The 18,656-nt window shown below is 42.3% G+C and overlaps 1 protein-coding gene across 6 annotated transcripts in view; it reads right to left on the bottom strand.

Annotated features, from left to right (window-relative positions):
• The window catches only part of cpeb3 (cytoplasmic polyadenylation element binding protein 3), a 56,718-nt gene that overhangs the window by 19,143 nt on the left and 18,919 nt on the right, over positions 1–18,656 (bottom strand). For 4 of the 6 annotated variants that reach the window (XM_065959228.1, XM_065959230.1, XM_020653277.3 and 1 more), the window contains 3 exons: positions 10,741–10,797; positions 5,707–5,730; positions 1,765–1,932 (listed from right to left, as the gene is read on the bottom strand). In XM_065959228.1, coding sequence (XP_065815300.1) covers positions 1,765–1,932; positions 5,707–5,730; positions 10,741–10,797 — 249 coding nt within the window. The remainder of the gene's footprint in view (positions 1–1,764; positions 1,933–5,706; positions 5,731–10,740; positions 10,798–18,656) is intronic. The other 2 variants (XM_065959229.1, XM_065959232.1) reach the window with 1 other exon arrangement.

The following is an 18,656-nucleotide window of genomic DNA, read 5'->3' as shown; positions in this document are numbered from 1 at the left end:
ATGTAAGCGATCTCACAGCCGAACATTTGTTTGATGCTCCAACATAAAAAACAAATCAGAGTTTGTCCAACAGATGACTTCCTCTGTCCAATAAAAAAAACATTCCTCTCTGAATTTCAAGCATTTAATTGATGTAACACAACAGATACACGTCTGTACTGACATTGATGCGTGCCACATTATTTGCCGACGGGCCGATGTCAGTCAACAGGGTCGATGTTGGCCGAGTTTAACAGATGGATCAGTGCATCCAGAGTTCAGAGAGAACACTTCATTAGCAGAGCTCTATGCAGAGTCACAGTCCGTGCTTTGACAGTTTCTATTTTCTGCTGCAGTTTGTAGACCCTGCATTAAACAGCTCAAGCTGTGGAAACTCATTAATTTTCAGCAGGGCTGGTGTTGTGCATCGGCTCATTACACATCTAAGACTGGCTGATATGTGAAAGATGAATTTATTTTTACAGTGAGGCATGGAACTTTATTCACCTGAACAGCTGATCATTTTGATATTGAATGACCCTTGACTATCAAACCATGGGGACGTCACCTCGTCATGTTTGGTTCAGGAGACATGACGCTAAAGAGGCTTTTTTTTAGTGGCTACATTTAAAAACAAACTCAACGTTAACCCAAAATCTCACCAACAATCCTGCAGTGTTGCACTACACTGCAAGTTCGAAGCCTTTGTATCTGTCTCAATTCTAGTCATAATATATTATTACACTTAATATAAGAAACATTCACCTGAGAGGTCCAAATAAAAAATTAAGGCCCGGATTGCTTGTAATAAATGAAAAAAGCCGTCAATGCAGCACCCTAATTTAGCTTGTAAGGTTTCTTTTCTTTTATTTCAGCTTCGCACAAAGATAGATAATAGGAAGCAACAGCTACTCTGGCAAAGGGTTAGGAAATGTCATGTTGTATTTAAGCCTGTGCTAGTACACTGAAGGTCACACCTAAACGTTTGTAAAGAGGCGATCAGTATAAACTTATCCCGTTCATACTAGGCCGACAAGCAGTGGGGTTAAGTGTCTTGCAGAAGGACACATCAGACATGTTGCTGCAGGAGCTGGGGATCGAACCCCCTACCGATCCACTCTACCAACTGAGCCACAGCCGCCCCTAGTGAGAATTATGTGCCAAACTTTACCCCAGTTTCTAGACTCCTTAACAAAAGTGGCACCAGTTCTTTAATCTAACCCTTTGGAAGGTAGAGAACATGCATTCATCCTAAAATCCATCCATTTATTATCTATAGAGCTTTTTCCCGTTTGGGGTCGCAGGGGTCTGGAGTCAATCCCAGCTGTCATTGGGAGAGAGGCGGGGTTACACCCTGGACTGTTCACCAGTCAATCCCAGGGCTGACATATAGAGACAGACAACCAGGCACACTCACATTCACACCTACGGACAGTTAACCTAACGAGCATGCCTTTGGACTGTGAGAGGAAGAGTCAAACTAGGAAGCTCATCCCTGTGAGGCAACAGCACTAACCACTGCAGCACCGTGCAGCCCTCATCCTAAAATGTTGAACTTTTTATTTAGTTTTGATAAACTGTCATTAAGCATATCTGTAGTCAGATCGTATTGAGGGAGCAGCTTCAAAGTGCAAACGCTGAATCCTTAATAACAGCAATTTGATTCAAGGTGCCTTTAAGAAATGCATCAGTGTGTTAGTCCACAAAAAGCCAAAGACAAATACTGCACTGAGAGGGTTCTTGTTGTTAATGACTGCTTTAAAACGTCTCTCTTCATGGTTTTACCTTCATCTATATCAGGGGGGAGACCTCCAACAAACACCTTCCTGGAGTAGCGCTCCATCCTCTCTCCGTTCTGGCAGCGGGTCGGCGAGTTCAGGCCCGGAGTCAGGGAGGGGTCACCGTGGCCATCGTCGAGGAAACCGTCTTCAAAGGGAAACAGACAGGAACGACCTGCGAGGAGAGGAAGAGAAGGAGAAAAAAGCCAGACGAGGAGAAGAAGGGGGGAGGACAGAGTGTGAAGTAAACATAGAGGGAGGGTGTGTAAGACATTACGTAAATTAAACACATCTGGAACTTATATGTGTTTGCATCTCAAGGTCACAGTTCTGACTGAAAGAAGATGAGTTGGTGTGCGTCTTTTTAATCCGATGAACATGTAAGGATGTATTTTAAAACCTCCTGACACAGAGACATCTTTACCTGCTTTATAGCCACATTGTTTATAACAAAAACTAAAAAAATACCACCGTATAGCAAGAAGTATGTGGAGCAACATGAACATTATAAGATTCCCATGGCCCAGAGTTTCAACAAGTTTAATCTGGATCAAATGTTGAAATTCAAATATTTTGTTTTCCAGGATCGGCTGATCCTTCTTACTTCTGTGTCAGCTTTTCTAAGAAACAATTGAATGCATAACACTGATGCAAAAGTAATGTAAACTTTTCAAGATTACCAAAATCGGATTATTGTTGCTCCAAAAGGCCAAGGGCAACATCACAGTGTAGCATATTTGCTGTGTAGAGACCAAGAGGTGACATAGCAAGCCTGGTGACACTTAGTGTTTTACTTGAAATGTCAGTCAGACCTCATTTGAGCCACAAAGAAATCATATTTAAATATCTGAAAAACAGACCCAGAACTAAAGAAGTAAAATTGGACGGTACTAACAAGGGCTGTACTAATATGATGCTAGTGCAAATCAAACAATGCCAATTCATGTTTTGATACCACTGCACAAAATTAGAAGTCCTAGGCGCCACATGTTGGGTAATATCCCATTTTTAATAACCAAAAGAAATTCAAGGTAACAGCTGCACACTGTCTAAATTGCACAAACATGTTGCAAACCGAATTGCAGCTCAGTCGTGCGGTGTACACTGAGGCACGATGGTGATCATCCGACTCTTCAGCTGCTCAGAACAGGTGGATGATTTTTTGATGTTCGATATTTTGTACATATGACTGCTCACACTCGCATCGTGAGAGCAGAGGAACCAGCCAATTCAACGACTTTGACCCTTTTCTTCTTAAATGTGCCTGCACAAAAAGTGACGGACAGCGCCAAATCCCCGTGGCAACAGCAGGCATCCCTGTTTAATCTGCACTCACCAATGATCATGACAGCTGCTAGTTAGCTTGTGTTTATCGACGAGTGTCTGTGAGAGAGAGAGAGTGTGGGACGTTTTGCTGGTGTATGTACTCGAGTCGTGCATGAGACAATACACAAAGATATAACTCAAACATCCATCTCTGGGAGTTTTCTATTGATAATTGTGAATGCTCTGCCCTGATCTAACTCGTACAGTGAGCTCTCAGGTCGTGCATGACAATCAGGTCGGACAGTGTGAGCTGACATTCCACCACCACTTTTCTACAATCGAGCAGCGTAAGCCTTGGCAATGTAGATGAGCAGTTCAGACAGTGCTCTCTTTTTATCGCTGCAGCTTTTGATTAAAAAAGATGAATGAAGAGCTGTAGCATCTTTAAAGATACTTCCAAACACTACTAAGGGATGGTATCATTTTAAAGTATGTGTTTTTGTTGTAATGATATTTATGTTTCAAATGTAAAATATTGGTTCCATGCAGAATACTTTCTTTTGTATTTCTTTCTTTATACTTTCCTTCAGTTTGTCCTGAGATCAGATTAACACAAACTAAGAAGGAACACTAGTCTCCGTCTTCCTGTCAGCACCTCATCACCCATTTTACATGGAGCAGTTTGAATGTTTGCCGCTTCACCGTGCTACAACCACCAAACAGTAATGTTGCAGTGACCTTACAAATGTCACCCAGCAGCTTTCCTCCTCGCTGCAGAAAAAGAGAATTAGTCAACAAAGCACATCAAATCAGAGCCGAGCTGTCGTTGCCATTCAGATGATGAATCACTTCTGAGTCAGCGTTCCCCATTATGAAACCCTGCAGAGTCATTTTGACAAGACTCCAACCATTGGTATTACCAAATGATGCAAACAGATCATTTGATGTTTTTTCCCTGACAAATTCCCATCCCTAATAGAGCCAGAGGAGACTGGTGTTTTTGGACTGATTACAATTTTCGATTTTTGAAGAGAAAAATCAACTGATTACCAATATGGCAGCCAATTTTGAGCTGGAATGAAAAGAGACATATTCGACATGGACTGCGCAAAAGTGTTACTTAATCCCTATTTAGAGATTGCACATAATGAAGCACAATCTGTAGGCGAAGTGCTTTAAAGTGTCTTTAAAATTACCACTATCAACCACTGATGTTGCAGAAGGCGTTGACTGCATGCTGTAGATTTCAAAAGGTGTGAAAAGCACCAGCTTTAATGCAATCCCCCAATCTATCTGCAGCCATCTAATGACGATTAAACACTAATTATACATCTTAACCAAGCGGCAACCTCCCAGGTTGAGAAATGAAGCCAATGCTGGAGTGCAAAAAACTTGTTGACAAATTGTCGCTGTTTTCCAGGATGTTTGAGACCAGCCTCATTTCCCCATTTTTAGATTGATCAAAAGTTAGGCTGAGACAGCATTTGCCAACATGGCAACCGCAACCTTTGGGCTTTATAATGTCTCTTTTTAAAGCTATGGGTGCCGTCATCGAGACGGAAAGCAATGAGTGACGTCACTGATACTATGTCCATGTGTTATACAGTCTAGGATCAAAACAGACACATCAGCTACAGTCCACTCTCTTACCTCATCAAACTGTAAACAAAGGCAACACACAGAGAAGAGTCCCGATGAAGACTCAGTAGAGTCGAAACGCGTTGACAATCCCTGTTAAATAAAGGATTTTTATATGCTATCAGAGTGCTTCGGACTTTCAGTTCAAAGGCTTTATATGCGATTTTTTGATCCAGCAGATGTCGCCTTGAGCACCAGCATGAAATCAAAACTACTCGCTGTGCATTGTTGTGTTAGCATGCTAATGCTAGAGATCTTTATTATGCTCGTATCTTCACACCAATTTACCCAAAATGAGCGTGATCTAGAAACACAGTTAAGCAGTGAGTACAGTATGTTATTCTTCTTTTCTCTAGTCCCTCAATTAAACAACTTTTATACACGAGGGGAGGAGTCAGCCAACCGTCCCGGCGATGTAAACAAACTGAAGATAGGACTCGGAAAACTCTGAAAACATCACAGACAGTGAGACTCGGGTGTTACACCCATTGTAGACAGTCATGACTCACAGAGTTATTTTCAGAGGATATACTTGATTTCTATTAATTTAAGTGTGAAAAATCACATATAAAGCTTTTAAGACTGCCTCTCCACACTTCACTTTTTCTCTTCTAATCAGGACAGTCAAACTTTTTTTTATTAACTACACAGAGAAGAGTGTCTGGTTCAAAAGTCCTTTACACGGTCGGCCATTATTTGCTGCTCTTCTATCTCATTTAAACTATATTGTAATTTAATTTTGCAACGTAATCCCAGGTGAACACTGACTCAGAACAGAGAGAAGAGAAAATGGGCAGACGTTTTTTTTTTTCCCTCTCACCATCATCAAGCAAAACGAGATTCATAGAGACAGAATGTTTAGACCTTTTGCCCCCCAGTGTTGATTAAACGCACAACATGGAAAACAGAGTGTCAAAATTAATATGATTTCATTCAATCACAGCACAGATGAAGAGCAGAGAGTGACACCACAATTGAACCCCCCCTCAGCCTCTGAAAGAGACATGTCCGACATGGCAAACAGACCCCCCGTCAGAGAAATTACCTCTTCTGCGGCCATAGCTCCGGGCTGCTTGTGAGCACGGGGGGGGGGGGGGAGACACAAGGAGAGACAGGGGGGTCGGGGGCAGGAACAGAAGGAGGAAAGAGACACAGAGACATGGGTTGTGGAAATAAACCAAAAGCAGGAAAATCTCTAAGGCAACAGTGGAACCACAGATGGCCACACCTGAGGCTCGGAAACAGGAGGGGGGGGGGGGGTTATTACAGCCTGGCAGCAGCCCACAGTAAACCTGCAGCACCTGCCCTGGCAACAGATGCATGCAGATGCTGGCAGGTGGGAGAGGAGGGAACAGATGAGGTTTATATACGGAAATGTGCCCAGATTAGGCAACATAACGTGACGCCCTATAGCCGGAGATCTCAGCCTAATGAACCCTCACCGGCTCGTGTTTGTGCTAATCTCCAGTGAATATTCACAAACGAGGCCATAAAATCAGAGCGCATGCAGGACGGACGGTTGAGCAGGTTAGTCATTATCATGGCCTTGGTGAAATATTAAAAGTTGGGCACGTACGGCAGGCCAGATGCCAGTGGAAACTTCCCACAGGAGAGGGTTTGAAGGCGTTTGGCAGCGATGGGGCTCTGGGAGGAGGAGTGCAGAGATATGCTGTCTACACTGAAGTGATCTGAATCTAAAGCGAGGCAAAGGTGAGCAGTGTGATCACTTAAATCTAATCAGCTGGTCACATGTGGCAGTTCAAAAAATCTTATCTTTGTAACATTTTTTATGCTCCTTGAAGTGTTCTGGATGTGAAATGTGGCTCAAATGAAGCTCATGACAACAATAAAGTTACTACAGGAAGGTTAGATTTTAAGCTTTCTCCCAGATCTTTAACCCACATTTCCTTGACCCCTCTCTATGAACGACTGACTGTTAAGAGCTAGCAGTGCAGACTACAAAAGATTTAAACTATGAGACCGAGATCATAACTTGCTAGAGGAAATTCATGCTGGGGATGAACGATGAACGGTCACTGTCGCTATTCAGCCCCAGAAGTGAATTACAAGTCGGATTAAGAAATTATTCATAGTTTTATATGTTGGCCCACAATGCCAGTCAAATTATCGATTAGGAACTCAGTTGTGATGCAACATACAGTAGTGTACAGTATCTCATAGCATCGCATTGCAACACATTGAAGAGAACAGCAGCTCATCGCATTGCTCGCACCATACCACACTGTAATGCACCACATCGCGGGAAGAGAGAGTGGGACGGACTTGCACGCAGATGATCTTACTTTTGTATGTGGAGCGCAAAACTTACCAGTTGACCTAAACCAGATTTTTTAAATCCTAAAAACCAAACATGTCTGCAGGAGCTTTAAGAGCAAATCTGTTAACTCCCTTTGCATTAGCAGACAATGTTGGCCTGATATTGGTTCTAGATAAGATCAAGACAGATTTCTCTTCTGATTGTTAGGGAGGGAAGGGGAGGAGGTGTATATCAACCAATTGTATGTTAAAATTGTGCTTGAGAGTTTTTTAGTTTTTGAAATCAAGCCACAGAGGAGACAAAATGTGGCTTAGGACAGTTCAACAAGGAGCCGCAGGGCTAATGCAGGGCTAATACAGTGCTAAACAAATCCTCCTGCTCCTGTGAGAGCATCAGTCACAAAGCACTTGAAAAACCAATATGGGCCTTTGCATTGTGAGAGCCTCATTGTGTGTCTCGCCCTTCTGGCTTCTCTCAGGGAATATATTGTGTCTGAGCCTCTTCTCCCTTTGCTATCTTTTCATTAAAAAGATCTGGCTCCCCAATTCCCCCACAAAAAAAACCTGGGCTGCCTCTCTGCAGCTTTGCCCTCTCACTGTCTGGCCTTGGCAAGACACAAAGGCACCTAGCAACCAAGGCGAAATGAAGACAACTTAGCGCTGGGAACCCGACTGAGGCAGAGGAGAAAAGGGAAAGGTTAGGGTTAAGAATAAGTACCAACTTTAAATTGTGCGGTGTCTAGGAGAGAGAAAAAATGTCTGAAATGAAACTAGCGGTTCCTCTGGGCATGATGAGTTTGATGTCTCTCACTTTGCTCTGCTTCAAAGCTTCAGACACTTCTACTAAGCTGTCAAATGAACAACAGCAATACATCTGGATAGAAGACCTACGCTCACTACTCTGCGTTCTTTCTTCTTCACTTCAAGTGCTAACGCCATCAGGAGAAAGTGTATCCCTCTCAGCATGAAGCCTCAAAGCTAATGGGACGAAATGAAGTAGAAACACAGAGTAAAACACTTTAAAGTTGAAACCAAAGCTTCCCCTGTCTGCACACATCACAGACTACAGCGGAGAGAGAGAGCCAGTTCTGACAGACTTGGAAGATCCGGGCAGATCTGTGCTTGCCTGAGCGTAATCCCATGACACAACAGTTTAACATCAATCCGGGACACGTTCTCTGAGGAAACGACTGATGAAAGGAACAAAATGTGAGAGGAGCACCGGCGTTGTCAAGATTTGATGGTGGAAAGTGCTACACTGAGAAAGTCTTTCTGCCTTTACCGGTTTCTATACCCTGCAGGCCAACTGAACATGACCAGAGAGGGGGGGAAAAAACAAAGCTTCTCTGAATTGTCTTTGATCGCAAGTCAGAAAAGACATGCCTGATATTTTGCTGAGGTTTGTACAAAAAGATGGGAAACAATATTACTCCTTAAAGCGTGACCAAAGGCGGATATGTAATGTCCTATTGGAGTATCGCTTGTAATCTTCAAACGATGCAATAGATCAATTTAAAAAACCCTGGCTTGGAACACTCTGGACTTGATTCACTAAGAATTAAATGTAATCACTATTAGCTCCAAAATTGTCCCACTTCCTGCTTCCTCTCAAGGTCAAATGCATAACTTTGATGGTATTCAGGCACTGATGCCCCCCAAAGGTTCTCCTGCTCCGTGCTGTTTGCTCTTGTTTTGCATTTTGAATGTGAAGAGTAGCCATCTGCACCTTTACTCTTTTGCAGAGCTGCACTGTCATGCTGACGGGGCACAGTTTCTGTCTTTATAAAGATGATGAGCTGGGACACAAGGGGGAACTTTTTTTAAGTTAATTGAGAGGCCAGACTTGAAAATGAAACTGATTAAAACAAAGCTTCCTCTCGGAATGGGGCAAGCAAGGACAAGTTGAAGAAAAAAACAAAAACACTCGCATGCTCATCAAATGTGACGGCTGCAAACCGTCTTCTCTTCTGTGGATGAAGTGTGGAGCCTCTGACCGCTGATTATATTAACGACAGCCAAAGTAATACTTACAGACTTTATTTAATTTGTTTTGAACTCAAACAGAAATGTTTTCCTGATCACTAGAGAGTTTGCTTGTGACAGTTCTTATAAATACTGTGGCGCAGTTACCACCAACTCTCAGCAGAAGGTCATTTATACTCCAACTGCACGTGGCTGTTAGCTCCAATGTTTGTGAAACACAGCAAATGTGCAAAGATAGGGAGGAAGTTTTCCACTAATTACTCCTAATTTACTAAGATACGCTGTTTGCTCCGCGGCGCAGTTAGGGTTAATTTAACCCTTGCCTTTATTTTGTAAGTCAGTCGTGTCTTTTGGACTCATTTCCACTGGTTTAATGGGCACAAAGTCATGCAATCATTTCATTTTTCAAGCCCTCTGTGGTATCACTGAAGCTGCATATGTGATAAAGACCTCATTTCACTCCTGTCTCTGTTGGTCATCTGCTGGCTGGGGGACACTTTTAGGGGGGGTCTGGTCTCACACGTTGGGGTATTTTTGGAAGTGCTATTCAGACATCAACTGTACTTCCCTCATTGCGGTGAGGTTTATGGTGTCAGGGAATCCAGCCCTTAGAGCATTCTGACACTTTGGTCAGGGGGCGTTTTTTTTTTTTTTAATGGGACCAAAGCATAACAATACTTAGAAGTCCAAATGGGGGGAGCCATGGTGAGTTAGACATTTGGATCCTATGATGACTAATAGGTTGGTGAAGGGTTTTCTCCGGTCAATTGCTTCTGCCTTCAGTCTTTTAAAAAGGCCACAATGTGATCTTCGGGGTAAATGAAGCCGATCAAAGTATGTGCACATAACGTTCTTGTTTTTGTCACTGACAGGATCAGATCGTTGTTCAAAGTCTCTGAAAACATCTCAGAAAATGTGCCTACAGAAAAATACTTAACGTATATCTTTTTTTACTGGAACCAAAGTCATGATACAGAACCACATTATAGTTATTTTTTCTCACAGAATACAAGATATGCTGGTCTACAGGTGCCTTGAGTGATACATTTTTTTGTGTAATTGTGTGATACACAAATTTGTATCTGGACTTTCTTTAAATGAATTTAATTGTTTTACCCTTTCTATCTAATGTTATGCACATGTAAGTAACACAATTTGGCAAAAGAAAAAAATCTTCTGAGCTTGCTTCTTTAGCGACTCAAAAATAAAGATGCATGCGCAAAATCACAATTTAAAGTCACAAAACTCTTTGTGCTGTCTAACTTTCAAAGACATATTTATTGGCAAGTAAGTCCATTTAAAGTTTGACAGTATGCACAAGTTAATGCTTGGAATTTTTAAAGGTAAGTTCAAAGTATGCAGAGAATTATTGACAACTAAAAGTAATTACAAAATACAGTTAATACATTTACACATATAGAAAACTACCAGCAGACTGTTGAACACATCCAGAATACTTCATTTTAAATTTAGTCCCGCCTCTGATTAGGCAAATATCCATCCATTCAGATTTGAAGGGGTGCCCATGCCACCCCTATGGACACGCCCATGAGTTCAAGGCAGCGTAGACAAGCAACTCCAGTGTTATGTCAGTTAAAATGTCATTGTTTTAAATGGAGCTGGTGGCTTTAAAGATCATGTAAGATAAAAATCATGTAACGCTTGCTTCTTGTTTTAACTGTTTCAATGCTGGGATCTTTTCTGCGATGTCTGAAATTTGGAATCACAATCTGATCCTGTTTGTGGCAAAAACCCGCTCATTTAAATAAAATTTTATTTAAATGAAATTTAATTCTAATTAAATGCAATGGTGACTTACTGTTTATTGGCATTATGTGGTCTGCTCCAGGATGGTGGAAGTTGAGGCCCATTCGTCCTGTTGAAGAAGAAAGAGAAGATTTTACAAAAGAGGAAAAACATTGAAATCAATGATTCAAAAGTCGCTGTTAAGAATTATTTATTTAACTTCTGTTCTACAGTGGGGAATGTAAAAATGATGCAATGTTTTCAATGAAATGAATAAAAAACAGACCACAGAGAACAGATGTGAAGAAGAGGTGTCATTCCTTTGTTGCCCCATATCTCATATTAACACACACACACACACACACACACACACACACACACACACACACACACACACACACACACACACACACACACACACACACACACACACACACACACACACACACACACACACACACACACACACACACACACACACACACACACACACACACACAAACAAAGGCAGCTGGAAGAATTCAGCACAGTGTGTATTCTGTTATGGTGACAATGTGTGCATACTACACAAGGCCCATCTGTCAGTGTTTTCATGAACGCAGAGGGACGGTGTGGGACGTCGAAATGGAAGTGTTCCTGATTTTCTGTCACCGTCATCCTATTGGTATACTCGCCAAAACAAGACACTTAAGCCGAGGCAGAAATAGCTCACCTGCTTTGGCACAAAATATTGCTGTCTCACTGTCAACATCATTTGCAGAGGCAGCCGCAGAGGCACACCCTTTATCCCTAACCACTTTAAATTAGGGCCCTCTGTCAAAATCCGCCTACACCAGCTTTACACTCAACAAACATCAGGCAGGCAGCCCACATAGAGTGAATTCAGAAAGACGGAAAGTAAAGCAGCATTGAACCTGGACTACACATTGATATTTGACATTGAACTTGTAGATTTCATGAAAACAAAGCAAACAACGAGTGTCACCTAAACCACCTCAGCACATCTTGCTTCTCTGCATGATTAAGGACATCAACATGCTGAAAGCTGCAACTTGACATGTCAAAAGTTTCATGTGTGACCACAGAAGGCAGATAGCGGAGACAGCCAGGGGGGCTCTTCATGACTCATACAACAAAAGCGGGGTTAGTTACTCCAGTGTTGCCAGATCTTGTGGGAGAAACAAGCAACCAGGTTAATGCAACCAAGTCCGAAAAGGCAACGACGCCCCAAAAACTGTCCCCAGTTAGGCCACAGATTACGATCATTGTGACCTCTTTGTTTGTGATGAAACTGCTTCTTTATGTTTTCTATTCCACGGTACGGCCTTCTCTGCTTATTTGCTAATACCATAAATATCTCGAACTACTCATAGCTTTGATTTAGGCAAAAATTGTCATCGTAGTAACGGACTCTGTTTCTTCGTCCGCCAATTCAGTGTCATATTTTTTATATCATGTCTTGCCTCCTGAGATACCCCCCCCCACCCCCCAATCACCCGACAAGAATGGCCTCTCCCTGTGAGGTTCAGGTATGTGTGAACAGGCATGTTGGGAAGATTTCAGAGGCAGCCTAATGTGCTTTTGTGAAAACGGCACAAGTCAGAGAATGAAAATATCAAGCATTTACTGTTGAAAGTTATCCACTCATTACCCAGCTACAACAACAACAAAAAAAATCTATTCATAAAAAATATATAATTGAATGAGTATCTAATAACAAGAATGACAAAAGATTAGCTGAGGGCAAAAAGGTAACCCTTAAACTTTCTATTTGTCAAGAATTATGACAGTAAAAGGAGAAGAAATGTTGGGAGGAGAGAGTGGGGGGTGACATGCAGCAAAGGGCCCAAGTTGGATTCAAACCCATGACTGCTGCAATGAGTTTAGCCTCCATATAGCAGTGCAACATAACCACTAGCCTATCAGCGCCCCCGATGCTGCTTTTTCATCTTATGTGCACAACTTCACAAAACCGACAAGTCCAAAGTTTTTCACTTCACACAGACTTGACAACCCTAAGTTGTAAACAAACAGAGCTATAGGTGGGTGGGTGGGCGGGGGGGGTACTCCCTGCAGCTCCACAGATGTAGATTTCCAAACATTTTCCCATTCAGTCAGAATCCTCTGGGGCAAATACACGTTTATTTGAACACGTTTACCTGGCTGAGTGACACATTATCTTTGCTCTTTCCAACTTATGAACATTTTGTTGACAGAGACTCGGTGCACCTGAAGAGGAGGAACATCCTGAGTCATGTCCTGACACCGAGGGTTATCTGTTATCATCTCATCAGTCTTCCACCTTGGGAAGGTTTGTGTCTCTTAGTTCAGGAGCCCAATGAGGTAGCTGTGCAGAACCCTGTGTATCTATCGGTAAATGTGTGGGTGGTCTGTTTGTATTACCCCAACAAAATAACCAGGTTAGAAGCCAAATGTTTGACTGTCTGAGGTGCCTGATTCAGAATTTGGACCAAAAGTAAAGCAAATGTACATCTGAGAAGTTGATGGCCAGATTATCTGTGTTTATTTGCACTGTTGAAAACAGATCCCTCGTCTTTTCTGCCCTTGAAAATAAACCGAACTCTAGCTGTTTTCACACATGCACTCCTAAAAAACATTCTCAGCAGGAAGTTTTCCATGTCGGAGTGGGAGGGAGGGGGGGGAATCTCAGTAGGCAAGATAGAAGGACAAGCAACAGAGTCCGTCACTGTGATCAATGAGTAAATGCTTTGTAAACTAAAGAGTGGAGAAGAACTAACTGGTGAGCAGAGATCATGATGAAGTAATATTATAATGTGCCAATCACAGGATGTAAACATCATACCCCTTTCTCACTTGTTTGTTGTGAATATTCTTGTCGGACTTCTGTTATTAAGTAAATTCTCCCCCGATGCTTTTAAACCTACACGATGATTGTAATCAAATGCAATGGCCTAATCGAGCTATATACTGTAGCTCAACTAAACTGTGCATGTGTCATGTGAACATATTGACACATGATTTCAGTGATTTATATCTATTCATGTCTTTTCTTTAACTTTATTTTTAATCAAGCTCTGCAGTTTATTCCTTTTAATCTGAACACATGTTTACAGCTCCTCATCAAACTGTCTCTTTGAGCTAGTACATCTGCATTTGGTTGTGGTGATGTGTCGGTCGTGAGCCAGATCAAAGAACCGGCTCTTTTAATTGACAATCCTTTTTTATTGTTTTTTGGAAAGTAATACAAGGCAGAATGATATGATGATCTCCGCGCTACTGGTGCTCCATGCATGCAGTCACTGAATGTCATATGCGTGCTGTGCAACACAGCATGCATCACATGAGGTTAGGCAAGGATCATGCCACCAAACACGGAGGGGCGGGGGTCCATCGCAGCGTTCATAAACGGGTGCGCTAAAGAGGAGGGAGTGAATGCAATGAAAACAATTGGCTAGAGCAATTTATTGATATTAGAAAATGGCATCTTTACTTTTGAATACTTCAGTACAAAAAATGTATTGAATAATTTAAGCGATATATGTGTACATGTATAAATCATAAAAGGTATAAGTGGTAAAGTGAAGAGCCGTTTGGGAGCCGAAAGACTGTGAGCTGAGCCAAATGATCTGGCTCACTAAAAAGAACCAGAATTCCCATCAATATTTGGTTGGGCAAAAAGGATCAATAAAGGACATTACCCTGTAGAAACCAGTTGTCAGTCCAGTGAACTTATTAAAAACATAAAGCTGTGACATGTTTATACAGTACTTGGGCAAAAACTGCACCAAACACTGATCTGTGCTGGCCTTTCCAGCTACGTGAGTCATTTTGGGTGAACGAGGGGGACAGTTGCCTTCCTAAAGACTTAAATAGATCTGAACCTGTGGCATCTGCTTCCCCCGGGAGTCGAGTGGCAGGGGGCCTGAGGGGCCCCTCAGTTTCTGTCACTGCTCTTCTGCTGACATTTCCTCACTGCGCGCTTGAGCTATTCTCAACCTCCCCGTGATGCAGGCACAGCAGCGCCAACACTCAGGAGGCACACAGTCTGCTGCCTTTAGACACAGATTCAATCATACCTCGTCTTCACGCTAATGACAATCATCGGACTGAACAGCAACCATGACCCGATCGCTCGGGGAGAAAGTAAGGGAAGGATCACCTGAACACAGCCAGTGGCTTTTGTGCTCCAGAGGAGTCATTGGAAAGAATCATGTGGTTAAAAGCAACTGGACAATGTTGATAAACCACAATATAGGGATGTAGCAATACTAGATTTTAAAGTAAAAATCTAATAATAATGACACCTGTTTTGATACCACAGCAAAAACAAATGGAAGTCCTAGTCACCTGATAATGGGAAACTCTGTTTTTAATCAACCAAAAATTGCAAGCAAACTCCTGCACACTGTCTAAATTGCACAAAAACATTACCGAAAACTTGCCAATATCCTATCCATTATCTGTACTGCTTTTCCCGTTCGGGGTTGCGGGGGGCTGGAGCAGATCCCCAGGCGAGAGGCAGGGTACACCCTGGACTGGACTCGGGTCAATCACATATAGACAACTGACATATAGACAACCAGCCACACTCACATTCACACCTATGGGGGCAATGTAATGTAACCAGTTAACCTAACCAGCATGTCTTTGGACTGTTGGAGGAAGCTGGAGTCCCAGAGAGAACCCACACATGCACGGGGAGAACATGCAAACTCCACACAGAGAGGCTCCTGTACGACGGGGATTCCTTTGGGGTTAAAGGTATGACCGAAGTAATATTTAAAAAAAAAGCTTCAGTACTTTTTGATGCTATACTAGTGCAGTTAGGCGCAGTACTAGAGGTTAGGTCACGCCCCGTGAACGGAGTTTGTGGTCCTCCAAGTGGGCGGCCCAGGTTCATATCGGACCTGCGGCTCCTTTCCTAAATGTCATTCTCCACTCACTCTCTCCATATTCTATTTTAACCACTGTCCTATCTAAAAATAAAGGCAAAAAGCCCAAAAATAAATCTTAAAAAGAAGAAGAAAAAAATATTTTTGTGTCAAATAATTAAAGTTGTTGTTAAAACAGATGGCGATGGGTCACTATGGTAGAAGTTGGCAGTCAAATGTCAGCCTACAAGCTTGAATAGGCATCCCTTCAAGACCTGAAGTTATAGTCGGTCGAGGTCAATGTCCACAAACTTTAGATTGTTTATGTGGGCTGGGCTTGATTGATTTTATACTCTCTCTATTGTCCTCACTCCAGCTGAACTGTCAGTGGTTAATGAAGTATCCTGATAAACAAATTGTTTACTCGTTGACGTTAGCTAGGTAGCTCAGTTAATGCCCGGATTTAGAGCTTGGATTGAAACTCAACCAACAGAGGAATGATAGTCACACTGCTTACTCTGGAGATTTGGACAGCCATGAGGAAGGGAATGTCAGTCCCGGAGGGGGGGGGGGGGGGGGGGGGGGGGGGGGGCATGAGGGAATGTTGGAAGAGAAACGCTGAGCACAAAACCACACTGAGCAGCGTCCCAGTGACAGAGGCCACTTTGATTACAGGGAACATGGATTTTAGGTGATTTACATTTAGTCCAAATCAAATCTGACTCCAGGGAAAACTAGGACAGAACAGAAATGAGATCCAACTCTGTAAGTTCTCAAACTTCATTTTTGTTAAAGTGACTGTGCTATAAAAGTAAACATCCAACTGTTAACTAAACTCTCCTTCTCTGTTTAAGAAAAACTGTCACACACACTGACTGAGTGTATAAAACTGACCGTATAAAACATCATGGATGTCGCCTTGGTGAAGTCACCCATTGGTTTCTGAAGCGGCCCAACGATGGCAGACATATCTAAAAGGCTGACTCCAACTGACTTCCAAAGAGGTGGAGTTGAAGCGGGGTGAATGAATGAATTGGTTGCTGAAACACACTCACCTAGCTCGCCATCTTTACCTAGCATATCTAAACGATGAAAGCAACACGAACAAAAGAGGACAGTTAGAGGTCAGTACCAGGTTTTAGCTAAAGTGAAGCATAGCAACCTGGAAAACAGCTTCCTGCCTGTCATTCGATCGGCCACACCCCTTATTGCTCAAAACTATGCGTAACTCTTAGCCTAAGAATGGACATTTTCATAGGGTCCTATGAAGGATTCCTTTGATTTGGAGGCAACACTGCTCCCTGGTTCTGATTTGCTTCTCTGGCTTAAGGGCCTCTTGGTACCTTTTACTTTTCAAATTATAGAATTAAAGTTGATTAAAGTTTATCAACAGTCAAAAACTAAATCAAGGGAGTTACCTGCTGAGTCACTGGAACCAATAATCAATCCTGTCCGTCGTCATAGATTTACCACGACGATACCTGAGGGAGAAGACGTTCGGCCGACTTGTATTAACATATCTGAGCGCTGCAGTTACATTTTCTCTAAATAAAATTCAGCTGATCACCATGAGTGTGTCCCACCTGCCCTCTCTGACTCCCGATCACACCTCTGGTAGAAAGCCTCAGCACAAGTTATGAGATCAGAGCGGTTGTGCCAACAGCGAGGTGTGGAAGTGTTAGCACTGATGAAAAAACACAGCTCAGCAAGGAGCCTCCAAGCTCTGCACTTCTTCTTGCTGACTGCTGCCAAAGAAACCTTCAATTACCAACACGACACTGGCAAAAAAAAAAAAAAGGTGAAAAACAAGAAAAGAATACCAGCTGAGGGCAAGTGTCTGGCACAAAGCCGATAAAAGACTGGAAAACTCTGGAGGGAGGATGTTTCTTTCAGGAAACCTGATGAGTAATTGTCTGTCTGTCTTCAAACCAACTTGAACTGAACCCAACGACCCCCGACAAGATGATCACAACAGAGCCCTCAGATTTGAACATTTAACACTTTAAACTATAGAAAATGGCGCTCATTATGAACACAGATTGTTTCAGCATTTTTCTCGGATTAAATCCCTACTGGTGCCAACCACCCACTGTTACTTATTATTTCATAATCATAAAACTATTAAATGCCTTTCATATTATAATAGAGGATTTCCACAATCCAGTTAAGCCTGATGCACAGCTTGGCAGTGATATTAATGCCCTCAATAATATTTCATGGCTTTAGAGATCTGGAAAAGCCAGGATTTTAATAAGACAAAAACAAGCCCAGACTTGTTGTATTGCTTGGACTGGATTAGCTCAGTCATGCTAGCAGGAGTCATGAATTTTCCACCATAACAAAACACACTCTGACAGTGCTGTTTATTGGAAGGAATGTGCTAAAGCTCATTTGTTCTTATCTCTGTGTAGTCATTACGCGTGTTTAAAGTACAGGGCATCCCTCTGACATCAGCTCAAGTGTTTTTTTAGCTGCAAGGGTTGAAAAGTTAAGAGGTCAAGTCCAGCTTGTGGGCCAAACATCAGCACAAGAAATGTGTTTGAAACATTGACTTTCACCTAAGGTTAAGCTGGGTGAGTGCTCCCTGACCCTGAACTAAAAGAAAAGTTCACATAGTTCAAGCTCACCACAAAACTACCAGGATCTTCAAGAGCTGCACAAGGAAGTGAAATCCTTAACTCAAGCTGTTTTCACACATGCACTCACAAAAATATTTTAGGCAGGCTACACCTGACATTTTCCAGATTTGCTTGTTCACATATGTTCCTGACAGTGGGAGACCTTTCCTTTCAGCGGTAAGGGATGGAGAGGTGTCAAAATGGTGAACAAGCAACAGAATCCAATGTTATGATGACAGTTTTTTCAATGATGAAAGTATGATTTATTTTTTATTTAACCTTTATTTAACCAGGTTGGTCCCATTGAGATTAAAAACCTATTTTTCAAGGGAGACCTGGCCATGAGGCACCTTTATTACATGCATGATGATAAATTGTAATATTGTAAATGGACTTGAGCTTGTATAGCACTTTTCTAGTCTTCTGATTACTCAAGGCTCTTTTATGCTACAGGTCACACCTACACATTCCCACACTGCAGGTAGAGGCTGCTGTGTGAAGAGTCCATCAGAAGTAAC

This window comes from Labrus bergylta, chromosome 10 (genome assembly GCF_963930695.1).
Source record: "Labrus bergylta chromosome 10, fLabBer1.1, whole genome shotgun sequence".
Lineage (NCBI taxonomy): Eukaryota > Metazoa > Chordata > Actinopteri > Labriformes > Labridae > Labrus > Labrus bergylta.
Note: the sequence above shows the minus strand (reverse complement) of the source record. Positions and strands in the feature narration are given on the sequence as shown.